At 46.9% G+C, this 22,456-nt stretch overlaps 2 protein-coding genes across 2 annotated transcripts; one reads left to right on the top strand and one right to left on the bottom strand.

Annotated features, from left to right (window-relative positions):
• Positions 1 to 3,363: 3,363 nt before the first annotated feature.
• Positions 3,364 to 3,876, bottom strand: LOC141027339 (uncharacterized). The gene has a single exon (XM_073504340.1). The coding sequence runs from the start codon at positions 3,874 to 3,876 to the stop codon at positions 3,364 to 3,366; it is 513 nt and encodes a 170-aa protein (XP_073360441.1).
• A 15,682-nt stretch (positions 3,877 to 19,558) lies between these two features.
• LOC141027338 (uncharacterized) lies at positions 19,559 to 20,319 on the top strand. Its single transcript, XM_073504339.1, has 2 exons — positions 19,559 to 20,128; positions 20,227 to 20,319. The coding sequence occupies exons 1-2, from the start codon at positions 19,559 to 19,561 to the stop codon at positions 20,317 to 20,319; spliced, it is 663 nt and encodes a 220-aa protein (XP_073360440.1).
• The last annotated feature ends 2,137 nt before the right edge of the window (positions 20,320 to 22,456 follow it).

Below are 22,456 nucleotides of genomic sequence, written 5' to 3'. Positions count from 1 at the left end.
CTCCCGTGATTTCTGGTTTCCGGTTTCCCTTTCTGGTTTTCCCTTTTTTCACTTTACTCCTTATACTTTTAATGTTTTGTAAAACCTTTTGATCTATTTTGAGATCTGTTTCTCTCTGGTGTGGGCGAACCGTCGTGGAGCACTGTTCTTTCTTTCCCGTCGTCTCCGCCCGTCGCGGCCGCCGCTCTTGTCGCGTGGTTATGGCGGCCCCTATCCCGACCGCAGTGCTTGTTTCCTGCTCTTACGGCGGTCCTTCTTTAGCGTTGACCACGCTTCCCCGTTCGCGATATCGTCGTTCCCTACCGGTTGCCTTCGTGGGTTCCCTGTTTCCCTTTCTCGTTTCTCTTTTTGTTCCCATTATATTTCCGGGATATGGAGATTTATGGGGTAGTTACGGGTGGGGACTACCAACACTATCAGATGTCAAGTTTCAACTGGGTTTTGTGGGATTAGTTCTTGATAATCATTGTGTTCCTTGCAGTTATGGCTTGTCCTTTTTGCCGTATGCCTGGTGGCCCGTGTTCTTCTGTTCATTCTTCTGTAGATGGGTTCAGTGTGGTCCTGGATCGGCGTTGTTGGAGGCGTGTTGTAAGAATATCATTTTATAATTGTTCAATTATTGGCACACACACTTATTTCTTTTGGTGCTGCTCATGCTGTTTAGGTTTTGATTATGATCCTTGTTTTGATTTGTTGTGCAGTATGTTCCGTGCAGTGTTAGAGCTCATCTTGCTCGTTACATCGAGGAGTGTAGGGCTTTAGCCATAAGGAGGGGTGCGAAGATACTGATCTTGCTCTTTAGTGCAATGAGGGTTATTTGTATGGTGTTCTGTTTAGTCATGGTCGGGTGAGGAGCAAATTCCATGGTCCTTCCTGGGAACGATTGGTCAGTGATTATGGTGTTCGTCCTCGTGATATAATGACCATTAGGCTTGAACATTATGTAACGTGGATTGGTATTGGTTTTTATCATGTTGGTCGTGGAGATGCATTGTCTCCTTTATTGTCTGTTGGTAAGGTTTATTTTTAAGGAAGTTTTTAGCTTGTTTTATTGCACATGATGATTTTTCTATTCCCTTGATCCTGTGTAATTATATTTTGTAGCTCTTGATGGTTTGAGCGACTCCGAGATGCAACTTGTTGGGAGTTGTTATTACACCCGTGGTGTTTTTCTTAATTATCAGCAGATGTATTTCATGAGGTGTCAACTCTTTGATGATGACTACATACGCTGTTGTCCTTTTGTTCATAGGATTGATTCCATGAATGTTAATGGTCATCATATGGTCAGGTTTTTTTCCACTGTTTTTTCTTTGTTTATGTTTATTTATTTATTTTTATTATCTCTTCTATTTATAGTTTTGAATTTTTGTTCTATTTTTGATAGCTTGATGTTTTTTGTCAGGTTATTCCTGGTATTGTTGTGAGGAGTTTGAAGGAGTTTGTGACTTTTCCTAGGACTGGCGTTTTAACCCTTGAAGTTACTTTGGAATCTGGTGATGATGATATATATGTGAGCACTCCTTGCTCCTACTTCATTGGCTTGGGTACTAGAATGGTGTTCAAACAGGAAGGTTTCAGTGATTTTCTCCAGGCATCGTCTATTGAAGTAAACAGCTTGGTGCTGATAAATTTCAAAGAGCGTGATGGGAGGCTTGTTGTTATCTTGAATCTTCTGCCGAAGTGATGTTAGTTATAGCCTTTGAACATAAATGGATTTTGTTTAAAAATTTATGCTACGGTTTAATGTTATCTAGATATATGAAACGATATGAACCAAAGTGTTCATTGATGTTGTATGTTTGTAGAAGAGGTATGGCTGTGCATCTCTTTTGAAGATGTTTTTTTGGACGGATGTTATTTAATTGGGGTCATAGTTATCAATACAGTAGAGGCACGTGTGTTGTTTACTCTGAGGCATGGCTGTGCATCTCTTTTATGTGAGGCACGCGGATTAAGCAAATGAAGGCACGGAATTGAAGTCAGTGCAGGCAAGGTCGTGAGGAGGCACGGGTATACTGAGAGGTACGTGTGTGCAGCGCCAAAGTTGTAAGGGCGAGATACTATGGGTTTCATGCGAGAGGCACGTGTGTGTGTAACACGTAGAGTTACTGTTGGTTTTATGTGAGGCACGTGGATTGAGCAAAACAGAGGCATCGAATTATAGTTAGTACAAGCACGGTTGTGTGGAGGTACGGGTATACTGAGAGACGCGTCTGTGCAGCACCAAAGTTGCATTGGCGATCACGCGTGCGGAGCACGTAGAGTTACTGTGGGTTTCATGTGAGGCACGTTGATCAAGCAAACGGAGGCACGAAAGTGAAGTCTGTACAAGCACGGTTGTGTGGAGGCACGGTTTTGAACCCTCTTGCTGCTGTCAAGTTTCTAGAGGCACGGATGTAGGGCAGTAGAGGCATCTGTCCGAATATCTGGTTAGAGGGGCTCGGTTGTGGATGCACATGTGTGAAGTCTCTAGGGTCACGGGTGTGTGGCACCACAGGCATGGATTGAGTAGACACTTAGTGAGGCACGCTTGTACATAGGTCAGTTGCACACGGTAGTATAGTTTTGTGGCATCATGCAGAACTGGTGTATGGAGAGGAACCTGTGTGCAATAGCAAGGATGTTCTGAATGGACGGAGCGGTGTTTGATGTGAAATGGAGGCAAGGATTTTTTTTTCAATGTGGTTAAAGTAACAAAGTTCTTGTCGCTTGTGACTGTGTACCAAATGATCTTCTGCAATATTTATGAATTGTTCACGCCAATGTTTAATAAGCATTGTACTGAAAGATTACAATGATATCATCACATATTCTTGTAAATGCACAATGCATCTTCTAGTGGTTGAGTGTGAATATTATAATACAATATCGTGCGAGATATCTCTTGTTCTATAATCATGGATACAATATATGCTTGCTCAGTACTGGGACATAACTTACTAATTGCATTTAGACATGCAAAACGTAGTATGCATTTGTACATGAGCACACCACTGTGTTCAAAGTTCAAACGTAAAATAGTAATACAATACACACAACATCTTTGAGCAACAACAAACATATTTACAACAAAGGTTCATACAATCTAAATTATGATAATAGTAGTTCCTACCAGTTTAATGTAGACATCCATTTTCTCGCAATTTACCAACCACTGTTTCCCTCCCGGCGCTTCCAGCCACCAGAAGATCCCTCGTCATTGCTCTTACGTGGGCAGAGTCTTTCTTTCATTGGTTGTTGGTGGAGGTGACGTAGTCCGTTCTTGATGATTAGGATTCTACAGTACAACTCGTAGCTAACATACCCGTCCTTTGTCGCGTACTCAAGGTGTATCGGGGAAAGTGGCTTCCACTCCCAGAACTAGTGCTTCTCCTTTGGGAATGATTTCTTCATGTTCTTGTATGAGGGGTCGATGATGGCCGCTGCAAGCTCAGCCATGGAGTCCCTTTCTCCACCACCCTTGATGCAGAATAGCCTCTGGATGTCGACGTGGTGCTCGTCTGGAATTTTGATCCATGCACGGGCAAGCATGGTCTTGTCGTTCCTGGTGTCGACGCTAGTGAAAGTTACCGCTTTCTGTTGCAGGAAGTCAACTAACGCCTGGGAGCACTCGGATCTGCAGTAGTGGTATACAAGGACATGATAGCGCATGGCAAGTTGGACGACGGTGATCCCTTGTCGTATGTAACTGCTCTTACGTGTGTACTCGAGGTCGAGGCCGACGAACTTGTTCTTCTCCTCCTTTAGCCATTCTTCGTACTTTTTGATGATCCGCTCCACGGTCCTTGGGTCGTTGGTGTACACCACCTCGAGCACGGTTGTACCGTGGGTAGTTATGTGTTCGGTGAGTGTTGTTAGTTTCCCGTCGTCCATAGCTGGAGGTGTGCGGTAGTGAACTGCGGCTGGCGAGAAACTTTCGAGGAAGAGGATGAAATGGATTCTGAAAAGTGAAAGGGTTCTTTTGTCGTGCAAAAAAGGAAACCGCCAAAGAGCAGTGTTGGGGATCGTAACAGAAATTTAAAATTTTCTACGCATCACCAAGATCAATCTATGGAGTCATCGAGCAATGAGAGAGATAGAGGAGTGCATCTACATACCCTTGTAGATCGCGAGCGGAAGCGTTCAAGAGAACGGGGTTGATGGAGTCGTACTCGTCGTGATCCAAATCACCGATGATCCTAGCGCCGAACGGACGGCACCTCCGCGCTCAACACACGTACGGAGCGGAGACGTCTCCTCCTTCTTGATCCAGCAAGGGGGAAGGAGAAGTTGATGGAGATCCAGTAGCATGACAGCGTGGTGGTGGAAGCAGCGGGATTCCAGCAGGGCTTCGCCAAGCGCTACTCGAGGAGGAAGAGGTGTCACGGGAGGGAGAGGGAGGCGCCAGGGCTTAGGGTGCGGCTGCCCTCCCTCCCCTCCACAATATATAGGGGCTAGGGGGGCGCATGCCCACCTTGGAGATCCCATCTAGAAGGGGGGCGGCCCCTCGGGGGGCAACGGCCCCCCTAGGCTTTCCAACCAGGGGGCGCATGCCCCCTCGGGGGGCAATGGCCCCCAAGGGTTTCCAACCCTAGGCGCCTTGGGCCCTTGGGTGGGGCACACCAGCACACCAGGGGCTGGTTCCCATGCCACTTCAGCCCATGGGGCCCTCCGGGATAGGTGGCCCCACCCGATGGACCCCCGGGACCCTTCCGGTGGTCCCGGTACAATACCGGTGACCCCCGAAACTCTCCCGATTGCCGAAACTGGACTTCCTATATATAAATCTTACTCCAGACCATTCCGGAACTCCTTGTGACGTCCAGGATCTCATCCGGGACTCTGAACAACTTTCGGTTAACCGCATACTAATATCTCTACAACTCTAGCGTCACCGAACCTTAAGTGTGTAGACCCTTCGGGTTCGGGAGACACGTAGACATGACCGAGACAGCTCTACGGTCAATAACCAACAGCGGGATCTGGATACCCATGTTGGCTCCCACATGCTCCACGATAATCTCATCGGATGAACCACGATGTCGAGGATTCAATCAATCCCGTATACAATTCCCTTTGTCAGTCGGTACGTTACTTGCCCGAGATTCGATCGTCGGTATCCCAATACCTCGTTCAATCTCGTTACCGGCAAGTCAGTTTAATCGTTCCGTAATGCATGATCCCATGACTAACTACTTAGTCACATTGAGCTCATTATGATGATGCAATACCGAGTGGGCCCAGAGATACCTCTCTATCATACGGAGTGACAAATCCCAGTCTCGATCCGTGCCAACCCAACAGACACTTTCGGAGATACCTGTAGTGCACCTTTATAGCCACCCAGTTATGTTGTGACGTTTGGTACACCCAAAGCATTCCTATGGTGTCCGGGAGTTGCACGATCTCATGGTCTAAGGAAATGATACTTGACATTAGAAAAGCTTCAGCAAACAAACTACACGATCTTGTGCTATGCTTAGGATTGGGTCTTGTCCATCACATCATTCTCCTAATGATGTGATCCCGTTATCAATGACATCCAATGTCCATGGTCAGGAAACCGTAACCATCAATTGATCAACGAGCTAGTCAACTAGAGGGTCACTAGGGACATGTTATGGTCTATGTGTTCACACATGTATTACGATTTCCGGATAACACAATTATAGCATGAACAATAGACAATTATCATGAACAAAGAAATATAATAATAACCATTTTATTATTGCCTTTAGGGCATATTTCCAACAGTCTCCCACTTGCACTAGAGTCAATAATCTAGTTACATTGTGATGAATCGTACACCCATAGAGTTCTGGTGTTGATCATGTTTCGCCCGTGGAAGAGGCTTTGTCAACGGATCTGCGACATTCAAATCCGTATGCACTTTACAAATATCTATGTCTCCATTTTAAACATTTTCACGAATGGAGTTGAAGCGACGCTTGATGTGCCTGGTCTTCTTGTGAAACCTGGGCTCCTTGGCAAGGGCAATAGCTCCATGGTTGTCACAGAAGAGAGTCATCGGCCCCGATGCATTGGGAATAACTCCTAGGTCAGAAATGAACTCCTTCATCTAGATTGCTTCATGTGCAGCCTCCGAGGCTGCCGTGTACTCCGCTTCACATGTAGATCCCGCCACGACGCTTTGCTTGCAACTGCACCAGCTGACTGCCCCACCATTCAAAATATACACGTATCCGGTTTGAGACTTAGAGTCATCCAGATCTGTGTCGAAGCTAGCATCGACGTAACCCTTTACGACGAGCTCTTCGTCACCTCCATAAACGAGAAACATATCCTTGGTCCTTTTCAGGTACTTCAGGATGTTCTTGACCGCTGTCCAGTGTTCCATGCCGGGATTACTTTGGTACCTTCCTACAAAACTTACGGCAAGGTTTACATCAGGTCTGGTACACAGCATGGCATACATAATAGACCCTATGGCCGAGGCATAGGGGATGACACTCATCTTTTCTTTATATTCTGCCGTGGTCGGGCATTGAGCCGTGCTCAATCTCACACCTTGCAATACAGGCAAGAACCCCTTCTTGGACTGATCCATATTGAACTTCTTCAATATCTTATCAAGGTATGTGCTTTGTGAAAGACCTATGAGGCGTCTCGATCTATCTCTATAGATCTTGATGCCTAAAATGTAAGCAGCTTCTCCAAGCTCCTTCATTGAAAAACACTTATTCAAGTAGCCTTTATGCTTTCCAAGAATTCTATATCATTTCCCATTAATAGTATGTCATCCACATATAATATGAGAAATGCTACAGAGCTCCCACTCACTTTCTTGTAAACACAGGCTTCTCCATAAGTCTGTGTAAACCCAAACGCTTTGATCATCTCGTCAAAGCGAATGTTCCAACTCCGAGATGCCTGCACCAGCCCATAGATTGAGCGCTGGAGCTTGCATACCTTGTCAGCATTCTTAGGACCGACAAAATCTTCCGGCTGCATCATATACAAATCTTCCTTAAGGAAGCCATTAAGGAATGCCATTTTGACGTCCATTCGCCATATTTCATAATCGTAGAATGCGGCAATTGCTAACATGATTCGAACGGACTTCAGCTTCGCTACGGGTGAGAAGGTCTCATCGTAGTCAACTCCTTGAACTTGTCGATAACCCTTAGCGACAAGTCGAGCTTTATAGATGGTAACATTTCCATCCGCATCCGTCTTCTTCTTAAAGATCCATTTATTTTCTATCGCTCGCCGATCATCGGGCAAGTCTGTCAAAGTCCATACTTTGTTTTCATACATGGATCCTATCTCGGATTGCATGGCTTCAAGCCATTTGTTGGAATCTGGGCCCGCCATTGCTTCTTCATAGTTCGAAGGTTCACCGTTGTCCAACAACATGATTTCCATGACAGGGTTGCCGTACCACTCTGGTGCGGAACGTGTCCTTGTGGACCTACGAAGTTCAGTGGTAACTTGATCAAGATCGTCATCATTAACTTCCTCTCTAGTCGGTGCAGGCACCACAGAAACATTTTCTTGTGCTGCGCTACTTTCTGGTTCGAGAGGGGTCATCTCATCAAGTTCCACTTTCCTCCCACTTACTTCTTTCGAGAGAAACTCTTTCTCCAGAAAGGACCCGTTCTTGGCAACGAAGATCTTGCCTTCGGATCTGAGGTAGAAGGTATACCCAATGGTTTCCTTAGGGTATCCTATGAAGACGCATTTTTTCGACTTGGGTTCGAACTTTTCAGGTTGAAGTTTCTTGACATAAGCATCGCATCCCCAAACTTTAAGAAACGACAGCTTAGGTTTCTTTCCAAACCATAATTCATACGGTGTTGTCTCAACGAATTTCGACGGAGCCCTATTTAAAGTGAATGCGGCAGTCTCTAAAGCATAACCCCAGAATGATAGCGGCAGATCGGTAAGAGACATCATAGATCGCACCATATACAATAGAGTGCGATTACGACGTTCGGACACACCATTACGCTGAGGTATTCCAGGCGGCGTGAGGTGTGAAACAATTCCACATTTCCTTAAGTGTGTGCCAAATTCGTGACTCAAATATTCCCCTCCACGATCTGATCGTAAGAACTTTATTTTCCTGTCACGTTGATTCTCAAGCTCACTCTGAAATTCCTTGAACTTTTCAAAGGTCTTAGACTTGTGTTTCATTAAGTAGACATACCCACATCTACTCAAGTCATCAGTGAGGGTGAGAACATAATGATAGCCACCGCGAGCCTCAATGCTCATGGGACCGCACACATCAGTATGTATGATTTCCAATAAGTTGGTTGCTCGCTCCATTGTTCCGGAGAACGGCGTCTTGGTCATTTTGCCCATGAGGCATGGTTCGCACGTGTCAAATGATTCATAATCAAGAGACTCCAAAAGTCCATCTGCATGGAGTTTCTTCATACGTTTGACACCAATGTGACCAAGGCGGCAGTGCCACAAGTATGTGGGACTATCATTATCAACCTTACATTTCTTGGCATTCACACTATGAATATGTGTAACATCACGTTCGAGATTCATTAAGAATAAACCATTGACCAGCGGGGCATGACCACAAAACATATCTCTCATATAAATAGAACAACCATTATTCTCTGATTTAAATGAGTAGCCATCTCGCATCAAACGAGATCCAGATACAATGTTCATGCTCAAAGCAGGCACTAAATAACAATTATTGAGGTTTAAAACTAATCCCGTAGGTAAATGTAGAGGTAGCGTGCCGACGGCGTTCACATCGACCTTGGTACCATTCCCGACCTGCATCGTCACCTCGTCCTTCGCCAGTCTCTGCTTATTCTGCAGCTCCTGCTTTGAGTTACAAATATGAGCAACCGCACAGTGTATCAAATACCCAGGAGCTACTTCGAGCGCTGGTTAGGTACACATCAATAACATGTATATCACATATACCTTTTGTATTGCCGGCCTTCTTATCCGCTAAGTACTTGGGGCAGTTCCGCTTCCAGTGACCGTTTCCCTTGCAATAAAAACACTCAGTCTCAGGCTTTGGTCCATTCTTTGTCTTCTTTTCGGCAGCTTGCTTACCGGGCGCGGCAGCTCCCTTGCCGTCTTTCTTGAAGTTCTTCTTACCCTTGCCTTTCTTGAACTTAGTGGTTTTATTCACCATCAACACTTGATGTTCCCTTTTGATCTCCACCTCCGCTGATTTCTGCATTGAATATACCTCAGGAATGGTCTTTTCCATCCCCTGCATATTGAAGTTCATCACAAAGCTCTTGTAGCTAGGTGGGAGCGACTGAAGGATTCTGTCAACGACCGCGTCATCCGGGACTAACTCCCAGCTGAGACAAGCGGTTGTGCAACCCAGACATTTTGAGTATGTGTTCGCTGACGGAACTATTCTCCTCCATCTTACAACTGTAGAACTTGTCGGAGACTTCATATCATCTCGACCCGGGCATGAGCTTGGAAAACCATTTTCAGCTCTTGGAACATCTCATATGCTCCGTGCTGCTCGAAACGCTTTTGGAGCCCCGGTTCTAAGCTATAAAGCATGCCGCACTGAACTAGGGAGTAATCATCAACACGTGTTTGCCAGGCGTTCATAACGTCTTGGTTTGCTGGGACGGGTGCTTCACCTAGCGGTGCTTCAAGGACATATGCTTTCTTGGCAGCTATGAGGATGATCCTCAAGTTCCAGACCCAGTCCGTATAGTTGCTACCATCGTCTTTCAGCTTGGTTTTCTCTAGGAACGCGTTGAAGTTGAGGTTGACATTAGCGTGGGCCATTTGATCTACAAGACATATTGTAAAGATTTTAGACTAAGTTCATGATAATTAAGTTCATCTAATCAAATTATTAATGAACTCCCACTCAGACAGACATCCCTCTAATGATCTAAGTGATACATGATCCGAGTCAACTAGGCCGTGTCCGATCATCAAGTGAGACGGACTAGTCATCATCGGTGAACATCTTCATGTTGATTGTATCTGCTATACGACTCATGTTTGACCTTTCGGTCTCTTGTGTTCCGAGGCCATGTCTGTACATGCTAGGCTCGTCAAGTCAACCTAAGTGGATTGCGTGTGTAAATCTGGCTTACACCCGTTGTATGCGAACGTTAGAACCTATCACACCCGATCATCATGTGGTGCTTCGGAACAACGAACCTTCGCAATGGTGCACAGTTAGGGGGAACACTTTCTTGAAATTTTAGTGAGGGATCATCTTATTTATGCTACCGTCGTTCTAAGCAAATAAGATGTAAAAACATGATAAACATCACATGCAATCAAATAGTGACATGATATGGCCAATATCATTTTGCTCCTTTTGGTCTCCATCTTCGGGGCGCCATGTTCATCATTGTCACCGGCATGACACCATGATCTCCATCATCGTGTCTTCATGAAGTTGTCACACCAACTATTACTTCTACTACTATGGCTAACGGTTAGCAATAAAACAAAGTAATTACATGACGTTTCAGTTGACACACAGGTCATAAATAAATTAACACAACTCCTATGGCTCCTGCCGGTTGTCATACTCATCGACATGCAACTCGTGATTCCTATTACAAGAACATGATCAATCTCATACATCACATATATCATTCATCACATTCTTCTGGCCATATCACATCACATGACACATGCTGCAAAAACAAGTTAGACGTCCTCTAATTGTTGTTGCAAATTTTTGACGTGGCTGCTATAGGTTTCTAGCAAGAACGTTTCTTACCTACGCCAAAACCACAACGTGATATGCCAATTTCTATTTACCCTTCATAAGGACCCTTTTCATCGAATCCGATCCGACTAAAGTGGGAGAGACAGACACCCGCTAGCCACCTTATGCAACTAGTGCATGTCAGTCGGTGGAACCTGTCTCACGTAAGCGTACGTGTAAGGTCGGTCCGGGCCGCTTCATCCCACGATGCCGCCGAATCAAGATAAGACTAGTAACGGCAAGTAAATTGACAAAATCAACGCCCACAACAACTTGTGTTCTACTCGTGCATAGAAACTATGCATATACCTAGCTCATGATGCCACTGTTGGGGATCGTAACAGAAATTTAAAATTTTCTACGCATCACCAAGATCAATCTATGGAGTCATCTAGCAATGAGAGAGAGAGGAGTGCATCTACATACCCTTGTAGATCGCGAGCGGAAGCGTTCAAGAGAACGGGGTTGATGGAGTCGTACTCGTCGTGATCCAAATCACCGATGATCCTAGCGCCGAACGGACGGCACCTCCGCGTTCAACACACGTACGGAGCGGAGACGTCTCCTCCTTCTTGATCCAGCAAGGGGGAAGGAGAAGTTGATGGAGATCCAGCAGCACGACGGCGTGGTGGTGGAAGCAGCGGGATTCCAGTAGGGCTTCGCCAAGCGCTACTCGAGGAGGAAGAGGTGTCACGGGAGGGAGAGGGAGGCGCCAGGGCTTAGGGTGCGGATGCCCTCCCTCCCCTCCACTATATATAGGGGCTAGGGGGGCGCATGCCCCCCTTGGAGATCCCATCTAGAGGGGGGCGGCGGCCCCCGGGGCGGCGGCCCCTCGAGGAGCAACGGCCCCCTTAGGGTTTCCAACCAGGGGGCGCATGCCCCCTCGGGGGGCAACGGCCCCCTAGGGTTTCCAACCCTAGGCGCCTTGGGCCCTTGGGTGGGGCACACCAGCCAACCAGGGGCTGGTTCCCATGCCACTTCAGCCCATGGGGCCCTCCGGGATAGGTGGCCCCACCCGGTGGACCCCGGGACCCTTCCGGTGGTCCCGGTACAATACCGGTGACCTCCGAAACTCTCCCGGTGGCCGAAACTGGACTTCCTATATATAAATCTTTACCTTCGGACCATTCCGGAACTCGTCGTGACGTCTGGGATCTCATCCGGGACTCCGAACAACTTTCGGTTAACCGCATACTAATATCTCTACAACTCTAGCGTCACCGAACCTTAAGTGTGTAGACCCTACGGGTTCGGGAGACACGTAGACATGACCGAGACAACTCTCCGGTCAATAACCAACAGCGGGATCTGGATACCCATGTTGGCTCCCACATGCTCCTCGATAATCTCATCGGATGAATCACGATGTCGAGGATTCAATCAATCCCGTATACAATTCCCTTTGTCAATCGGTACGTTACTTGCCGGAGATTCGATCGTCGGTATCCCAATACCTCGTTCAATCTCGTTACTGGCAAGTCACTTTACTCGTTCCGTAATGCATGATCCCGTGACTAACTACTTAGTCACATTGAGCTCATTATGATGATGCAATGCCGAGTGGGCCCAGAGATACCTCTCCGTCATACGGAGTGACAAATCCCAGCCTCGATCCGTGCCAACCCAACAGACACTTTTGGAGATACCTGTAGCGCACCTTTATAGCCACCCAGTTACGTTGTGACGTTTGGTACACCGAAAGCATTCCTATGGTGTCCGGGAGTTGCACGATCTCATGGTCTAAGGAAATGATACTTGACATTAGAAAAGCTTCAGCAAACGAACTACACGATCTAGTGCTATGCCTAGGATTGGGTCTTGTCCATCACATCATTCTCCTAATGATGTGATCCCGTTATCAATGACATCCAATGTCCATGGTCAGGAAACCGTAACCATCTATTGATCAACGAGCTAGTCAACTAGAGGCTCACTAGGGACATGTTATGGTCTATGTGTTCACACATGTATTACGATTTCCGGATAACACAATTATAGCATGAACAATAGACAATTATCATGAACAAGGAAATATAATAATAACCATTTTATTATTGCCTCTAGGGCATATTTCCAACAAGCAGATGCTAGTCACGCGGCGGTTCCAGGCGTAGAATTTTGGAAACAGGGTTTGTTTTATCTTTTTTTTAAGATTTTCACTTGTCTTGTTCATTGAATTTTTTATTCGTTGTGTGCTGCCTGCGTGATCCATATGTGCGTATTTCATCTTTGGCTGTGAAAGTAGTCGTGTAAACGGTAGAACACTCAGCAGATGCATGGTCGTGCCTTTGTTGTGAAAACTTGTTTTTCAATTAATAATCTTCCTTGGTTAGGGAGGCACGGTTTTTATGTTATTCGGTGCACAAGTGTGTTCTTAGGAAAAGTTGAAGTAAATATAGTTTGGACTTGAAAACGGAGTCCTGTTTGGTTTTTAATTGAGATATGTTTCACTAGATGGTTTGAATAAGTTTGATAACATGGCATTGCTAGAGGTTTTGAATCACGAACTTATTCTTGTTTCGTTTGATTTTTTAAAATGAATCTTTTTGTTTTTTGGTTTTTTGAATTGTGAACTTTTCAAAGGATAAGAACTATATTTTTTCGAATGAATCATTCCGATAGTTCAAACAGCATTTGTTGCAAAGGATCATTCCGATGGTTGAAACGGCAAGCTGAGTGTCCGTAAGAGCTACATAAGTTGCAAAAGATCATTCTGATAGTTCAAGCAAGTACATGGTCCATAATAGTTACATTACTCTACTATCCTAACTAGCAAACTTATAGTAATCAGTGTTTTGCTCCTGGAGGCATCATCATGAAACGAGCGTTGAACGTTCTAGGAGATACACTGTTTGCTTCCATTTTAGGTGCTGGTTCCGACGGAATCTACATAATGCGCTGAATGATGATGGACACAGAACGGTCATGGCGCTCTATGAAAGTGATTAGAACAACGTTCTTTTCAACGAAGGATGCAGCTGATATGAAGTCTCTGAAAGAAGACTTTTCTATTACCATCATGTCGTCGTTTTTGGAGATGTAGTACGACGAAGGAGTGATGACATGGGTAGGTTCATCATGAGCTTCAAGGGTCACCCTGCCATTGGTTGGCATGTCCACCCATCTCTTCATTGTTGAGACAACGCTCCTCGGAATTTTCTAGAAGAAAATTGAAATTAAATATAAATTAAAACCATTGATTTGTCACTTGGACAATAAATAAAAGAATGGCTGAATACGGTGAGTGCACAAACATTAAGAAATTCCATATTGGAAGTAATATAATTCTTGGCATGTTCGGGTTTGTGTGTAAACAGATAAAACAACATATTAAGAGAACAACGGAAGTTTTGTTGTTTTAGGTTTGAATAAATAGGTTCTTTATAATTTTACATATAAGCAATATTACGTCAGTATTGTTTATATTACATATGAGCAAAATACGTTTGGTATTTTAAAAAGGACAGTTGTAACCAACCATGACGTAGTCTTTGGTGTTAGTGGGAGTCAAGACATGGACAAATGGACGGCAACGGATGAAAGTATCTCCGAAAAGGCGTTGTAGAAAGAATCGTGTCTGGTCGTAGGTAAGCTCAATATCCTTAGAGTAGACACAGCAGTGAACATGGTCGAAATCGTCAGAAGAAAGATCGTCGAGAGCTAGAAAAAGAAAAGGATTTTAAAGTTAGATAAAGTTATATCCAACACGGGGTTAATATTATTCAGTTCGATTCATGCATATAAAATTACAGTGAAAGAAGATAAGTTTGTAATATAAAAATATAGCGAAAGAAGATAAGTTTGTAATATTAAATACCTACCAACGTGGGGTAATGGAAGCTGTCTTTTGTCATCCCGATATGTTTGTATTTCGAGATTGAGACCCTCGTCTGGTAGTTCAAATTCTATGCGGTCTCCAGCACGAAGTTCATAATCATCCGCAAAGGTGTTCCACTCACCACCGCAGAACTTTGTGTAGTTCGCCCTATGCTTAAACAAAGCATTGTAAGACTTTCCTTCATGTGTAAGAAGGGCTGGCTCTACCTGCTCTTTACGCAATTTTCTTGCTTCTTTCTTCCTCTCGTCGATGTATTCAGCGAGAAAACCTCTGACATTACAAGGTACATGCTGGAAAAAATAGTACAAATAACAACCTGTAAGTATAAATTTGAACTCGCGTATTATTAATGTTAAAAGTTTTCTTAAATTGGATATGAATTTTTGATAAGAATTATAGATTTTTGGCATATGTTGACTAATTTTAATTAGAACTGAAGATGCACTATAGTAATCAAGGTATGGGCAGGTGTCGGTGTACAAAAAGAGGGGTGCGTTTTTGTACCCCTTTACCTGTGCACGGGCAGTTGGAGCCGCGCCCACGGTCACGCCAAGCATAGCAGGGGAGATGAGCCAAGGTAAGACCGAAGCCCAAGACGATCAGAGCAACACCAAGGACAAGACCACAAAGAGCAGAGGCACGAAGCAGGTTCCCCCGACAAGACCCTTGCGGGGGCAGCCTCAGCAGCCCCGGCAAGACCCTTGTCGGGGCAGCTCGCCCCACACCAACAGAGCGAGCCACCCTGGAGCCCACGGTCCCCAACGCCATCATCCACGTGGGGCCAGGGCTCGGGAGGCACCTCCGTGGTGGCATGCAAATCTTTGTGAAGACATATTCAAGATCAGATGAGGATTAGAAGACGATGATCCTCGGCAAGATCCTTGCCAAGGAAGGCCACCAGACCCCCGGCAGGGCCCTTGCCGGGGACGACAGCACGCCACGGCAAGACCCTTGCCAGGCCACACGGCCTGGCGAGGCCCTCACCAAGGACGCCAGCAGGGCCACCGCCAGGCCCGCGCCAACCAAGCTTCCACCACCGTTCACATGCAGCTGCCAGCCCAACCAGCTGGGCAGGCACCTGCGTGGCAACATGCAGCTCCCAGGCCAACCCATCGAGCGCCTGCGTGGCAGCATGCAGATCTTCGTGAAGGCTCCCCCACTGCGCCACCTCAGCTGCCTGCCTGCCTACATGGCACCATGTGCCTCACTGTCCAGGGCGCGTGTCAAGGTGAGGAGGAGCGGCGACGGACGGGACGGGCCTCGCCCCTGTCCCCAATAAAGCAAGGGGACACCTAAGCTACGCATTAAATGAGTCTTGTCCTGTAATACGAGCGATAAGCTCAGGGCACTGTATGCCTTTCCACCTCCTGTGTGCCACTGTGGCAGCCCCTTCCGACTATAAAAGGAGGCCCATGGCATACTGGAGAGGGATTCGGCTGTTTTGAACCACGCACTCACCACAGCTAGTTCGAGAGATCAAGAAATCTCTGAAATACACCCACCAAAGCAGGACTAGGGTTTTACGCATCCTCGCAGCCCGAACCTGGGTAAACGATCCTTGTGCTGTCTACTAGCCCTGCTCTTCTTGCAACCCTGCGCCCCGACAACCGTAGGAGGGATTCTTGTGATCCCATAGGTGTCGTTCCACACCGACATCTTTGGCGCGCCAGGTAGGGAGCGCAATTGTGAGAATCTGGTCTAGTAGTGAGCCTAGCAGTTCTTCGTCGCCATGGCTCCTAAGAAGAAGACGGCCACGGCGGTCGGCTTGTTGGGAGCCAAACGGCCCGTGCCGATGCGGGCGGGCAGTGGACCGGTCGCAGACAGGACCCGGGCCGCGGTCCGCGAGCACCAGCATCGCCCTGGTAGTCAGAGCCTGGCGAGCGGCGTCGTTTGCGAACCGGACGACCGACCGCACGACGCCAGATCCAACGACGGAGCTGGGCCCCCCGCAGGCGGCGCGGGGCCCTCCAGGGGTGTCGTTGTGCCACCTTCGGGCGGCGCAGCGACCTCCAAGACGCCCACGCCGGCGACCAGTGCGCGCTCTTCCCATGGTGTGCGCGTCGAGCAGCGTCACCACGCTGGTGACCCTGCGCACCGCCGTGGGAAGAGCCTTGTGCGTCATCCGCAGGATGAAGGGGTTCAGCATGCCCACCGAAACGCTGGCGAAAATGGCATGCAGCCGCTGGGTCGTAACGGAGCTCCTTCTCACATAGTTAGAAGTCGAAGCGTGCCGCGATCCACACAGCTGTCACCGCCGCCCACGCCTGCTGAAGCTTTGGCGTGCGCGCAACAGCTCCTTGACTTCCCTCCTGCTGCAGAGAAGCTTGATGAATGGAGGGCCACCATCCGGAGCCTTGTCGCCGTCGCCAACAAAGACGATCCACGACCAGCGGGGCCCTCGGGTCGGCGCTCCACCGAGCCACCACGTGCTGGCGCTGGGAGGACCGGGGGAGCTGCGGCCACGGTGCACTCTCCTCCTTCTCGCCAGCCATCGCGGGCGTCTTCCTGTCGTGACGACGCTTGTGATGACATCTCTATAGCATCGTCCGACCCGCGGACCCACCGCAACCAGCGCCAGGTCCTTCGGGAACGAGCTCACGAAGACGCTCGAACCACCGCCAAGCGCCGGCGCAAAACGCGCCGCCACTCGGACAAGCAGGCGGGACCCGCTATGGACCACCCGGCACCGGGGGGCTCCGGCGGCCTACCTTACGAGGTGGGCTGCCTGGCCTTTACCCGTGGGCTGCGGCAGTTCCAGTGGCCGTCCCACCGCACATTCAAGCCCGACGTCGGCGAGAAGTACACTGGCAAGACCCATCCATCCGAGTTCCTCAGCAGCAGGCAAACTAATGGAAAATGAAAACACATGATAGGTGCGAAGAAGTGACAGCAGGGGAACCTAGTGTAGGTGCAAAGGGGTATGAGTAACAACGACGATTTCTACTGTGTTGTAAGCAACTAATACGTTAGTAATGCTTACTAACCATGCGGCTCCAGCAATTTTCATCAAGAATAACCTCAAAGTGCTGGAGAACTTCAGGGTGTGGTTCGCAAGGGCCGCCTGGTTGGCGGCAGGTAGGGCAAATCATACCTAAATAATTCAGAACAACTATGTTAAGGAAACAAGGATATCATAACAATTTAAAACAAGCTTCAATGTTGAAGGTAGACAAGGACTAGCTTCATCAACGTTAGCCATATTAAAAATATTCGTACGAAGGCAGAGAACAACTACAAATTTACCAGAAAACTTCTAATCTAGTCCTTCCAGAAAAGCAGTATGACAGAGTTTAGATCACTTGCTTAAATTTTCAAATGGTTTTTTTATTGCTTTAGAGAATGAAGTCGTTGTACCGGATCTGATGCTTCAATAACTATCAAATGAAAAAACTAAACATAAAATAGTAATAATTTAAATATCTTTTTCAAAACGTAGATACGGATCGGAGCATGCTGCTTATGCATATGCTTTTTACCTGCGAGAGAAGAAGAACGGGCGTCGACGAACGGAGATTGGGGTATGGGAAGCTTAGGGCAAGTACCCACTGCCAGCAAATCTACAAGAGAAGCACGGCTTAGAAGTTAATCGAGAGACCCAATAAAAACTCTACAATAACTTGTTTGAAATAGACTGTGTCCGAGGAAGAAGCACGAACCCTAGAAGTAGGCGGAAAGATAAGCCAGATGGGTTGTGATGGGAAGCTTATGGCAAGCACCCACGGCTAGCAATCTACAAGAGAAGCACGACATAGAAATTAATCAAGAGATCCAATAAAAACTCTACAATAACTTGTTTGAAATCAGATTGTGTGCGGGGAAGAAGCACGAACCCTAGGCTAGAAGCAGGGGACGGAGAAGGCAAGTGAGTTGTGATGTGGCTGAGGGAGTCGGAGCTTATTTAAATATAAAGTAGTCTTGAGAGAGCAAGAGTAGTAATGAGTGCTTCTTGTTTTATTTTTTATCCTGCGAAATGGAATGAACGCTGGTTTGTGGATGGTGTGCGTGTATTCTGAGGTTTTATGGGGACGCGAGACGTTTGACTCGTCCAGCTGCCTCTCACTGTAGTTGTACAGCTGTGCTGCTTCCCAGCGGAGTCTTCTACGCGCCTATCCTGCCTCACATACTTTTTGTGAGGCACGGTTATACATGCTGAAAAGCATGCTCGTGGTTTTGTGTTTTTTTAATCACATGTTTAATCAGATACGGTTGGGTGTTTCTTTAGGAGAGGACCGGTGATGATATTATTAGATGCACGGTCGTTGTAACAGGAGAGGCATGGTCGATATGTCGGGGGATGCAAATTGACGGGAGGCATGATGGTTCCTAATGAGAGGCACGTTTGCATCTGAAATCGAGTCACGGTTCGTGACTTTGGTATTGCAATTTTTTTCAGGCAGTCGTTGACCCAGGGGAGTCACTGTTTTTATGTACGCTGGCTTCAGGCGGGAATATGTATGATAGCTCACGGTTATATGTATGTTAGAAGCATGGACGTGCTTTTGTTTTGTCAATGTTTCTGGTGGTACGCAGACATGGTGCGTTGATGTTACTGAGGTTTGTCTTTAACCAAAGTGGAGGCACGCGTGTGGCTTTTGTTCTGGCGAACCGTGCTTCTATTTTTGTTCACTCCCAGTGTAGTATTTGTACGACAGGGTCATCTCGTTTGCCTCTTTGCATTGTTCTCTCGGTCAAAAGATGTGCTGGTGACCGATGTTATGGCTATTTATTGTTAGTATTTATTGTGCCAGATACTGTGCTAGAGTTAACCTAGAGGCTCCTCGATTATAGCGTGGCAGTCGTGACTTTTGAAGTGCATGGTTTCACGAGCTGCAGAAGCACAATCGTGCATTCACCGTTTCCTTAGCAATTAAATGGGCGCATGGTAACTGAGTCGTCTCTCCCCAAAGGTTAAGTAGTGGTCTATTACTGGAGGTTATCGCGTCTTATTCCCTCCAGAGAAGTGCAGGTAGCTCCCGTCATCCTCGCCTCGTACGAGAAGCACAGTCAAGCTCCATTGTCGTCTCAGCCTCGGTTCCATGGACGACTTCAGGAACACTACTGAGCGTCTCTTTATAGATGCTGATGGTAATACCAAGCTCGAGGTGCTGTACACCAACGAGCCCTACAAGGTGGAGGAGATTCTTACTCACTATGAGGAATGGCTGCGTGGGGACAAGTACAAGTTTGTTGGTCTTGATCTGGAGTACACACGAGAGGATTATTTTGATCGTAGTAGAAAGGTTGCCATTATGCAACTGGCGATGCGCAAGCATGTTCTTGTCTATCACTTGTGCAAGGCCAGGACGGAGTGCGCTGCTCTGAAGGATTTCCTTCGGAACAAAGGTATAATTTTCGCTAGTGTCGACGTCAGGAACGATAGGGATGTTCTCGCAAACAGTTACCTCAAAATCCCAAGAGAGTGTCACATCGACCTTCAAGAGGAGATCATGATCAAAGGAGGCAATCTAAGGGATTCCATGGCAGATTTGGCAGGAGCAGTCATAAACAAATCTTACTTGAGTATGAAGTCGTCTTTTCCACAAGGCCTGCATGACTACTGGGAATGGAAGCCGCTTTTCCTTGAACACCTGAAATATGCGGCAATTGTAAGTGAAAATTTCGTCTTTATATTTTTGTTTTATTGCAACAATAGTACTTTTCCCCCTTTACGTATATCTTCATTCTCATCCGCTTTTTATTTTAGGATGGGTATGTCAGCTACGAGCTCTACCGCCGAGTTCTGTCTATGAAGGACATGATGCATCCTCGTTGTCTTCCAGACCCTGGATGCCGTTGATGCTTTTGAGCAGAACTCCAACTGAGTAGAATGGTCCCGGTGGTCTGAGCAGAATGGACTCCTGGAAGACTTTCATTTCTTTTTTGTATAATTAATGAGTACTTTTAGTTCAAACCTATGGAGTACCGTCTCATGTTATGTGAATATAATTTCTTATGTTTTTTCATGTTACAAGTTCATTGTTGACGTTTGCGCAAGTTCATGTATATTTAGAGAACCTGTTGAAGTGGCGCATATGTATTGTTTGGGAGAAGCGCGCTTTGTGTTTGGCTTATATTCAGTGCAGTTTGTTTGTGTTTGTATTGTTGTCTTTTACACGTTTGCAAAGAGAGGCACGTCTGCTAACGTACGAGGCAACATTTTAGTTTCGTGTATTTGTGTGCTTTAGGACCGTGCCTCGAGAATTCGAACATCCGTGTCTGTTCAGGCTTCACTTCCGTGGCTTCTTTCCGTCTATGCATGTACATCCGTGACACACGCCATGTCTGTACCGTGCTGGTTTCACACGGCAGTTCCTCTTGACACTACACAACCATGCCTTTGCCACCACTCTTTTGTGCATCCAGGTGGTTTGTACCCGTGCCTCGACAACTGTGAGAAGCCGCAATTCCCTGCCTATATACGCTTTAATTTCGTGTCTCTTGTACGTGCATTTGTGTGTCTCAGGCGTCATGCTGGCTGTGACTCTACGTGCCTCTGGTGCCAGACGCCCGTCCATGAGGGGACGCATATGTATTGTTCAGGAGAAGCGTGTTTTTTGTTTGGCTTATATTCACCGCCGTTTGTTTGTGTTTGTATTGTTGTGTTTTACACATTCGCACAAGAGAGGCACGTCTGGTAACGTACGAGGCAACATTTTCAGTTTCCTGTCTTTGTGTTCTTCGGGACCGTGCCTCTAGAAGCCCGCATCCGTGTCTGTGGAGGATTCACTTTCGTGGCTTCTTTTCCTCTATTCATGTACCTCACGTGACACACGCGATGTCTCTATGTAGTGGTGTCACACAACAGTTTCTCTTCAGACTACACAACCGCGCCTCTGCCACCACTCTTTTGTGCATCCAGGTGGTTCGTACCCGTGCCTCGAGAATGCCAATTCCAAAGCCGTACCTGTGCGCCAAATGCCGCGATACCGTGCATGTATACGCTTCAGTTCCGTGCGTCCTGTACCTGCATTCGCTTGTCTCAGGAGACACGCTGGCTGTGACTCTACGTGCCTATGGTGCCAGTCGCCTGTCTGTGAGGGGATGCGGTGGCTGTGACTCGTCGTGCTTGTGCTTCTACACGCCCGTGTGTAACGCCCACGATGCGGCTATATCTCCCACGTGTCGAGGCACGACTTAGAGGCATAACCGCATAGTGGTTTTGTCGCAAGAAGGGTCATCTTCACACAATCCCATGTAATGAACAAGAATGGGATAAAGAGTTGGCTTACAATCGCCACTTCACACAATACATAAATATTATGCATACATCATCCAAAATACAATCATATAGACCGACTACGGTCAAAATCCAGATGAAAATAAGACAACCCCAAATGCTAGATACCCGATCGTCCCAACTGGGCTCCACTACTGATCATCAGGAAAAGACGCATAGTAACGAACACGTTCCTCATCGAACTCCCACTTGAGATCGACGCCATCATCTGCACTGTTTTGGTAGAATCTGTGAGTCACGGGGACTCAGCAATCTCACACCCGCGAGATCAAGACTATTTAAGCTTGTAGGAAAAGAAGGAGTAGTGAGGTGGAGCTGCAGCGGCAAAAGCATATATGGTGGCTAACTTGCGCAAATGAGAGCGAGAAGAGAAGCAACGTAACGGACGTCATCTAGCAATGACCAAGAAGTGATCCTGAACACCTACTTACGTCATACATAACACAGACCGTGTTCACTTCCCGGACTCCGCCGAGAAGAGACCATCACGGCTACGCACGCATTGATGTATTTTAATTGGGTCAAGTGACAAGTTATCTACAACCGGACATTAACAAATTCCCATCTGCCTCATAACCGCGGGCACGGCTTTCGAAAGATAATACCCTGCAGGGGGTGTCCCAACTTAGCCCATCATAAGCTCTCACGGTCAACGAAGGATAAACCTTCTCCCGGAAAGACCCGATCAGTCTCGGAA

The sequence above is a fragment of the Aegilops tauschii genome, chromosome 7, assembly GCF_002575655.3.
Source record: "Aegilops tauschii subsp. strangulata cultivar AL8/78 chromosome 7, Aet v6.0, whole genome shotgun sequence".
NCBI lineage: Eukaryota > Viridiplantae > Streptophyta > Magnoliopsida > Poales > Poaceae > Aegilops > Aegilops tauschii.
This window is presented reverse-complemented; position numbering and strand designations above follow the sequence as displayed.